At 41.4% G+C, this 9,907-nt stretch overlaps 1 protein-coding gene across 1 annotated transcript in view; it reads right to left on the minus strand.

The window, feature by feature from the left end:
• SAMD13 (sterile alpha motif domain containing 13) overlaps positions 1 to 9,466 on the minus strand; it is a 48,437-nt gene extending 38,971 nt beyond the window's left edge. The window contains exon 1 of the mRNA XM_069094527.1: positions 9,386 to 9,466. Within this exon, the coding sequence (XP_068950628.1) occupies positions 9,386 to 9,438 (53 nt within the window). The 5' untranslated portion in view covers positions 9,439 to 9,466. The remainder of the gene's footprint in view (positions 1 to 9,385) is intronic.
• Positions 9,467 to 9,907: the final 441 nt, after the last annotated feature.

Below are 9,907 nucleotides of genomic sequence, written 5' to 3' on the forward strand. Positions count from 1 at the left end.
TATCTCTGTAACATCAACATTCTTCCCCGATGAGGCTGTGGGGTTGCCAATGATGGAACACGGTGAACTTGGAGAAAAACAAAATTACAAGTAATTTAAAAGGCAATGGAAAAACTCATGGTGGGTGTAAGTGGGCTGGAGCCTACTCCAAATGATGACTTACTCATGAGAAGCAGTAGAAAAAAAAAATCATTAAGAACACGTCTGAACCCGGAAGCAGGCAGGTCGGCCTGTGGTGGGGATGAGATAATGGATGGACGAGCTGAGCGCTTCTCAGAATCCCCAAGAGGAAGGCTCCCAGGGACCGGGCAGATCTTCCACAGGAGATTTAGGAGAAGGCAGAGCTACGATTTACCCAGAATAGGAATCGATGAAGGAGGCCGCAATGTGCACCTTTCGTCTTGTCACGAAAAAAACACGCCAATAACATTTCAAGAAAGAGGGAAAAAACATCTTGCTTTTGACTCATAATGAAGTATGAGAAAATCAGGAAGCTGAGGGATATTGTCCTAAGTCATGAACATTGGAGTGGGAAAGTATTTCCAAAGTCCCTGGAGAACAATGCAGTTGGGAACCCTGTATCCTCTAACAGCAGCTAAGTTGTGTGTGTGTGTGTGTGTGTGAGGGGGGGGAGAATAATAATAATGTTAATAACATAATAATTGCTAGTATTTATAAAGTGCTTTAAAATTTGCAAAGCACTTTCCAAGTATTATCTCATTTGATCCTTATAGCAATCCTGGGAGGTAGGTGCTATTATTATCTCCATTTTACAGAAGGGGAAACCGAGGCAGGGAGACTGTTTAGTGACTAGCTTAGGGTCACACAGCTCATGAGAGTCTGGGGTTGCATTTGAACGTAGGTCTCCATAATCCCAGTCCTGCATATACTGGACCACCTGGGTGTGATTTTGACCATTTATGAGGAGTCACCTAATCTCTTCTTTCGTGTCCTTTGGAGGGGAGGGGATGGAAAAAGGGAAAGGAGCCCAACCATGTAAGACAAAGAAAACTGAACGGACCAGGTAAATATGAACAATATAATGATCCCATTCAAGATACAGGGAAAAATACTGGGTTTGGAATGAGAAGAACTGGAATTAAACTCTGTGACCCTACACCTTTCATTTAACATCTCTGGACCTCAGTTTCCTCTTCTGTAAATTGAGAGGGCTTGACTAGATAACCTCTACAATCCCTTCCATAACCCAAACCTATGAACACCTGTGATTTGTTTTGCTAATTTAAACACACACACACACACACACACACACAGAAGGACAAACACATAAAATGCCTGAAACGTAATAAAATCATGAATAAGTATGCTAATAATTGCAATATAGACTGCATTCATTTCTAACTAACCTGGATATACATATTACATATATATATATACACACACACATATGATTAGACTGTGATTCCATTAGTCTAGGGAACTCCTAGCGAAGAAATTTCCTCTCCCAATACAGAGCTGCATCTGCTCTTACAATCTGTGTCCCAGAGAGTAACCTTAGAGAATGATTAAGTAACTTATACAAGGGTCACACAGCATCCAGTCAGTCAATAAACACTGATTAAGGACCTACTATGGGCTGGGCATGGTGCTAAAAATTGGGGACACAGAAAGGCGAAAGTTAGCCCCTGTCTTCAGTCTACTTACAGTCTGATGGGAGAACATGAAATATAAGATGTTGAGATTCCTACCCAGCTGGAAGAGAGTAGCTGGGTGGGAAATGATGAGATGGGCCCTGGGTGCCATCTTGAAATGGAGGATCTGCGAGAAGCTCTCTACAATCTACTCTTCACCTTCTTCAATCAGAAGGGGCAGGGAGAAGGTGTGAGGTTGAGAGTTGACGTGACCTTGCAAGACAATGAGTTTCTGGAGAGCATGATAAAGTCCAAGAATGTGTGTATCAATGTGTATCAAAGTCTACACTCTTTACCTCTAATTCCCTCTTTTATCACTTCTCAACACTTTACAATCTGACTTCCAACTTCATGGCTTTAATGAAACGACTTTGTCCCAAGATACCAATAATCTCCAAATTAATAAACACGAGACCTTCTTCTCAATCTCCATCCTTCTTGACTTCTCTGAAGCCTCTGATACCATTACTTCCTTTCTCCTTTTGCATACTGTCTCTTTGGGTTTCCATGACACTGATGTCCCTTGGTTCTCCTCCTCCCTATCTGGTAACTCTTTTATCGGATTGTCAGCCATATCACATCTCCTCTGTACACGTGATTGATCATTACGTGAAATGGAGATCTCGACTCTTTCAAAGTAGTTTTTACCTTAATAATTTGATTTTTCTTGTGTAAATGGTTCTTACAGCTCTGCTCACTTACTCTGTCTTAGTTTATACTATCCAGGATTCTCTGAAATAATCTATTTTATCATTTCTTACAGCACAATAATATTCCATTATGTTCATATTGCCACAATCGGTCTGGCCATTCCCCAACTATCTTAAAAGGCAATCTAAGGCATTCCCTTCCCCTTCCCCCACTCTTCAGTCTTCCAGGATTAGAAAGTCTATTTTGCTTATGACTATTTTTCCCTGGTTTTATCTTTCCTTTTAACTCTCCTCCCGAACATCTCATCTCCATTTCATTCCCTGTCGTTCAGTCAGTCATTACATATTTCTTGAGTGCCTATGATATGAGGCAAAAGACAGTCCCTGCCCTCAAGGAGCTTACAGTCTATTGGGGGAGACAACTCTATCAAGCATTGTGCATGTGTGTGTGTTCAACATTCCTTTGTCTAACTCAGATAAGAAAAAGGTTTGGTTAATGCCCTCTCTCCTCCAACTCTGCCCTCCATGTTTGTGTCTTGTTCTCACACACTCCAATTATGAGAAATAGCAAGCTCCACTCCTTTCTTATTCCTTTTCTATTCCCTTCTCTTATCCCTCTTCAAACCTGCCATCCCCAGGCCCTCTATTGTTCTCATTCACCTCCCTCAGTACTGTAAGGTAGCTAACAAACACTTGGTTCTTCTGTTCTATTAGAATGTTAGCATTCCATCATCACCTAGCACCTAGCTCCTTCCAATTCCTCAAATAAATTCACCTTTCTAGGTTTCACAAGGCACTTGGATTTATATTTCAAAATTCCTACTCAGCTCTGGTCTTTTCATTAGAAATGCATAAAGTCCTCCATTCCATTAAAGATCTCATTTTTTCCCCCTATAAGATTATACACTTGGCTTTGCAGGTTAAGTTATTCTTGGTTATAAACCCATATGTCCTATGGAATTTTGTATTCCAAGATCTCTTCTCATTTATAACTGTCACTACCAGGTCTAATAGTAACTGTGATTCCTTGGTATCTGAACCATTTCCTCCCCTGGATGTTTGCAGTATTTTTCCTTTGATGCAGAGGTTTTGGATTTTGGCTATGATGATCCTGGGGAGTTCCTTTCAGGAGGTGATTAGGACAATCTTCCAGTCTTTACTTTGCCCCATGGTTCTAAGAGTTCTCAGCAATTGTCATTTATGATTTCTTGAAATAAAGTATGCATGACTTCTTTTTTAAACCAATGTTCTCAAGGAGTCAAACTACTTTCTCTGTGAAGCCTTTTCTGATAGCCACAGCTTAAAAAAAATTTAACCTGAATTTACTTCATACATATTTTGCATATACCTATAGATGGACATCCTATCTCTCCAACAGAATATTAAGTACCTATATATTTATTCCTTGTGGATATTAAGGTCTTCCAGATGCTCCTTTTTGCTGATGACATTATCCTGATTACCTTAAATTCTAGAGCATTACTAAGACTTCAGGAAGAAATCTGTACTCCACTCAAAGGAGTTTGTCCTGACCATCCACACTAAAAAGAGCAAGTGGATGAAAAATGTTAATTGTTTAGGTTTTAACCTGAATTTATATGGATAACTTACAGAGCATGGGGACAGAAAGGGCAGATGGTAAACAAGTTGGACCCAGGCTTGAACAAGAAGAAAAGAGGTTCTCTTGCCTTCAGAAAACTACAAAGCTCCAAACTTCCCATGAAAGCACATTCTAGTGGTGGCCCCATATGGTACTGAGACATGTGATATAACTGTCTCTGAAGAATTCTTTTAAATGAATATTATAACAGAGCAAAGGAAAGGTACACTGTGAATGGTCAACTACAAAATATGACCAATGAGGGACTCTAGTAAAAGATAATTTCAAGGGATTAACTGTGCAATAAGAAGAGAAGATAAGTTGATCATGAGGCAAGAGGGTGGTAAGACAGAGGGAAGGCCAGAGTGTTTTACTAGTATCCTCACAAAGTCAGGATTAAGCAAGGAAAGACTTCAGCATGGTGGGTAGACAAGGGGCAAACCTATGGGAAGATGTAAGCAAGAGTCCCAGAGGTAGCAAGGCATGGAGAGGTTGTGTCCATGGATGCTGGAGGGAGCTTCTGAATCAGTAAGTTCACAGATCCCAGTGGGGTATCTAAAAATCCCCAGGGCCTGGCACACAGCAAGGAGTTAATAAATACTTGCTGACTAATTAATTCCTGTGAAGCTGGCTCTCTCTTCACCACAAAAAACTTAGAACTCTCCATTCAGGGAGACTTCCTCATGATTATCACATGCAAGGAAATGAAGCAACAACACACAGCTCAAACTACTTGCCAAAGCTTTATAGCCCAGGACACTTGGTGTAAAATTAATCATCCGTATCATTTAGGATGTGTTCAAGTTCAATCGTTCTTGCTAATTAGCACATCAAGACTATGTGGGCACATAGTCATCATTTGAGCAATTTTAGGGCTATGCTAAGGGAGGTAGGAGGTCCAACAGAAAGGAGATAGCATTCCTACCATAATGTACCCTACTGTTATGTCTAGTGGCCCCACTATTCAAAGGGCACAGACAAACTGGAGCACGTCCAAAGGAGGGCAACCAGGAGTGTGGGAGGACTAGAAATCCTGCCACGTGAAAATTGATTCAAGAACTGGAGATGGTTAACCCATAAAAGATTTTGGGGACTGGGAGCCAGAGATAGGGGTTGGAGGGTTGATAGCTATTGCCTTCAAGTATTTGAGGGGTTAGAGTATTTGAAGAGTTGGGCAACTAGATGGCACAGTGGAGACAGCACTGGGCCTAGAGCCAGGAAGATCTGAGTTCAAATTCAGCCTCAGACACTTACTAGCTGTGTGACCCTGGGCAAGTCACTGTTTGCCTCAGTTTCCTCATCTGTAAAAGGATCTGGAGAAGGAAATGGAAAACCACTCAAGCATATTTGCCAAGAAAACACCAAATGGGGTCAGCGAGAAGTTGGACACAACTGAACAACAAAAATTGTAAATGTTACTCTGCCTTGGTTTCAGCGAGCAAAACTAGGTACCATGGGTAAAAGTTAAGGGAGGTAGATAAATTTTGATGACAGGGAAAAAACTTCCTAACAAATACAGCTATCTGAGAATGCAATGGGCTTCCCATTATGGAATGTTATCAGGCAAAGGCTGAATGACTACTTGCCAGAGATTCTGGTTCAACTGAGTGTTAGATTAAATTATCTCTGGAGTCATGTCCATGCCTGTGAATAAATGGAGGGATTGATAGATAGATGGATGGGTGGATGAATAAGCAGAGAGAGGAAATCTGTCTTCACTAGAGTGGAAGATCGAGTTGCCTTCTAAATAATTTCTTTCACTCATTAATATCATATCCACCCTCCCACCTTAAAAAGTAGAGAGCTAATAACACAGCCTTGATCTTGTATGTTTTTTTTTAATGGTAGAAATGACCCCAGCAGGGAAACATCTTGGTATGTTGGCTTTGTAGTCACGGGAGCTGAATTCAAATCCTTAGTACTGATACTTTTTAACCATAGACAAATTATTTCAATTCTGTGAATCTGTTTTCCCATTTCTAAAATGGAGACAATATGACCTGTACCACCCACCTTGCATGGTTTTGGGGAGGGAAGTCATTTTACAAATCATAAATGGGCTTGTCAATGGCAATATGTCCTTTTGATATATGAGCCAGGGCATGACTGAAAGTCTGAATGACCAGGATGCCATTCTCTTCCTTCTAGGGAATTAAAAACCCACAGTGGCTACCACCTCCCAGTATAAAGATTGGTCAGGACCAGGTCTACTTCATGATGTGTCAGGGAAACACACTTCCCATTCCATCCCACATCTGGTCAGAATTTTATAGGTACTAAATGGGCTTTATCTTGAACATGCTGACTAAGGTTGCATAGGTCTCTCTATAAACAAACTGTGAATTCTCAGCATCAGCCCAGCAAGGATATACACTTTGTAAATTCACTGTACACATCTGGCATATGAGGATCAGATTAACTCCTAACTCATTTTGGCAGTTAGCTAATCCATAAAAGGCAGCATGTTATAGGAGATAGAAAGCCAGCCTGGAAATCTAGGTTCAAGTTCTGCCTTTGAAACATATGGCTGTGTGACCCTGGCCAAGTCACTTGACATCTGAGTGTTTTAGGCCAGTGTTGTCAAACTCAAATAGAAAGTATCGTGGACTGCATATTGATTTAGAAAACCACAAACTAACATTATCTACGTGGTATAGTATTTTTATTTATTTTGTCAAACATTTGCCAATTCCATTTTAATCTGTTTCCTGTGGCATTTGACATCTCTGCTCTAGAAAACTCTCTCAAAGAATAAATTGTAGAAAAGGTACAATTTACTCAACTGGGAGTTCCTTATACCACTGAAATCATAGTGCTAGTCCTTTCCCTTATCTCAACTAACCCTAACCATTATGTCTCTAGATGAGGATAACAAGAAGATAAGTGAAGGAGACCTTAGAGCCAAGTTTGAAAAACTCCAAAAATAGGAGGTAGAGTGGAATGTGTGCTGTCTCTCAAGTCTCAGGACCTGGGTTCAAATCTTGCCTCCAATTTGAACTAGCTTGTGACCTTGGATAAGTTGTTTAATCTCCTTGGGCCTCAGTGTCCTTTGCTGTAAAATTAATGTACTAAATGGCCTGTGAGATTCCTTCAGACTCCAGATCTCCAATCCTAAAATGCTATAACATAGATCATAATTCTGCTTCAGTCTCTGCATTAGCCAGACCATATCTGGCCACAAAAAAAGATGTGTTTAGTCCTAGGCTCCACATTTTAGGAAGGTTATTGATAAGTTAGTGGATAACCAGAATGGTGAAGGGCTTTAAGTCCAATGAAAGGACCTGGGAAGGTTCAGCCTGGATGACCACTTGTCTTTCAGGCCTAAGTCAAACTAGACAGTCTCTGAGACCCTTCCAGCTCTAAAATTCTGGGACTGCCTTAGGTTCACCTGAAGCAGAGACGACCCAGTGACTTATCCCTGGCTGCATGTGAACTGTTTCTAATACACTGGAACTGCTCTTCATGCTATTTCCCAAGGGTGTTTAAACTAGACCCTATAGTTGTTTAGAGAAGAAGTATAGGTACCATCTTGATTAGAAATATTCATTTTAGGGGAAAGCAACCATCCCCTTGATAACTTCAGTCACATTTTAATTTTCGCATATATCTTGAGAAGGCTTAAAGAACAGATGGACCAACATTTCCAATATCCCAGAGCCTTGGGCAATGAGAATCCATAGAGTTAGAATGGACTGGGAGGGCCCTTTAAAAGTCTGGCCCTGACAGGGTCCATGATGCTGCCACTTTGGCCTTTTGGGACCCCTGGTTAGTCCCAAAGGAAGTAGCCAATTTCTTCCCTTTGGATGACTGGTAGCCTTGAATGACCTGTTATCAAGGTCCAGACAATGAGTCAAAATTGTATCTGTTGGAGTCTCTGATCTCACCGAAAGGAGTGAGAGGGAGCTAAAGAAACAGCATTTATCAAGCTTATTTTTATGTAACTTCTCTGTGGAGTAAAATGTGCCTTCTGTGCAGACATCCATAGCACACACTGTGTGTCTTCATTTAGAAGTCACAGCTTCTATTACATTTAATTACTTTTCTCTGAAGCTTTAACTCAAGGGAAGATTTTAGCAGAATCCACAGGGAAAAGAAATGAAATCAAGGCCACCCTCCCAGAGTTTACTGTCACCAGAGTAGCAGAAGTCTGACTATCTTCAGCTTAATTTCTAAATGAAGACATTCTGTCTAGTTAGCACAACCTCCTAATGCCCCCATCTTGGGGGAAATTTTATTTCTGAGTATATTATGCAACATAATGTATATAGGGATTTTAAAAAAAAGCATTATACATACACATGTATCTTATACAAGGAACAGGAATTTAACGTGGGACACAAGAAAATAACAACTGTTTTCAATCAACAAACATTTACTAAGTACCTACTACACTGGGCTAGGCAATGTGAAGGAAAAAAAAAGACAAAAAACAACCAGACAGTTCCTGTCCTCAAAAAGCGTACATTTTTGTCAAGGGAAACAACATGTGCACATAAGAGAATACAAAACATAGACAAAGTAAAGACAGAGGACCTGGGTTCAAATCCCATCTCTGGCACTCACCTCTGTAGCCTTGGACAAATCACTTAGCCCTCTGGTCCTCAGTTACCTCACCTGCCAAAGGAGGGGGTGGGACTAGATGGCCTCTGAGGTCCCTTCCAGCTCTACAGCTAGGATTCCGTGGATTTTGGAGGGGCCATTATCAGCTGGGGGATCAGGAAAGATCTCATGTGGGAGGTGGTATATTGAGATGAGCCTTGAAGGAAATGAGGGATTCTAAGAGGCAAAGGTGAGGAGGGAGTGCATTTCAGGCAGGGGGCATGACCTATTCAAAGGCATGGAGACAGGAGATGAAATGACCTGTGTGAGGAATAGGAAATAGACCAATTTGGTTGGAACATAGAATGTATGAAGGGCAGTAATGTAGGGGGAAAAAAGCCTGGAAAGGTAGGGTGGAGTTTCAAAAGTGCTAAGTAAAACACTGTATACAGTATGTAGTACCAGGTCTGTTTTCTAGAGTCAGCTGATGAAATTTCAGACAAACAAGGACACTTTTAAAGAATCTTTTCTGTAGCTTTTTTCTTCCCCCTTGAAGATCATACTCCCAGCTCTGAGAGTTCCAAAGTGGTGAAGATTCCTTCTTCCTCCCTCCCTCAATTGATCCTGACCCCCCTACACCTTCCCAACTGGGTAGTTCCTGCATAGTTTCTTTGAGCAGGATGCTTATGTTTGATAAGCAGGCTGCAGGGCTGAAATCCTCCAGCAGTCTTGGCATCCCTGCACCCCAATGCCAGATGCCCATTTTAGTATATTTGAGGCATCTCTGTCTTGGGGCTGGAATATAAAGGAGGTGACTGCCAGATGCTGGAAGGCCAATGAAGTTGACCACAGAAATGTGCTTTTTCTAAACACTGTGCAGGAGGCACCAAAGGGAAACCCTGACCATCCCTCTGCTGTGGGCACAAAATCCGGGAGTCACTCACGTTTGAACATCAACAGAGCCATTCTCCTTGTTTTCCACGTCAATTGGGAACATTGGAAAGCCTCTGTCTTCTGTTACTCCAACAACTAATCAATAAAGTGGAGGGTGGGAATGGGAGAGTGGAAGGGGAGAGAAAAAAATCAACAAGAACTTTGTGTTAATACCTAGAAAGTGAGGAAGGAGAGCATTCATTCGGCATTGGAAACATCATCTGTGGTGAAGATAAACTTCATATCAGTTGAAGTGTTTATGGAAATTCCCACTTCCCTCAAAAACTGGAGGGAGCTGATTAAAGTCTAGCAGGGGGTGAATCTGCTTATTGCTTATGGAATGGCATTCCTTGCTTTGGACCTTGGCAGACCTCTAGCAAACACATCATGCCCCAGACCACAAATATGTGCCATGTTCATGGGTAAAGGCTTCATAATGAGGGTGCCAGGGCCATATCAGTGAGTCAACAGCAACTGGGATCTTCCCCCCACTTCCATCCCCCTCTCCCTGGCATTATGGTATTTTAATTCAC

Source organism: Petaurus breviceps, unplaced genomic scaffold (genome assembly GCF_028583685.1).
Source record: "Petaurus breviceps papuanus isolate PSGF00001 unplaced genomic scaffold, PetGlider_PUasm1.0 220, whole genome shotgun sequence".
Lineage (NCBI taxonomy): Eukaryota > Metazoa > Chordata > Mammalia > Diprotodontia > Petauridae > Petaurus > Petaurus breviceps.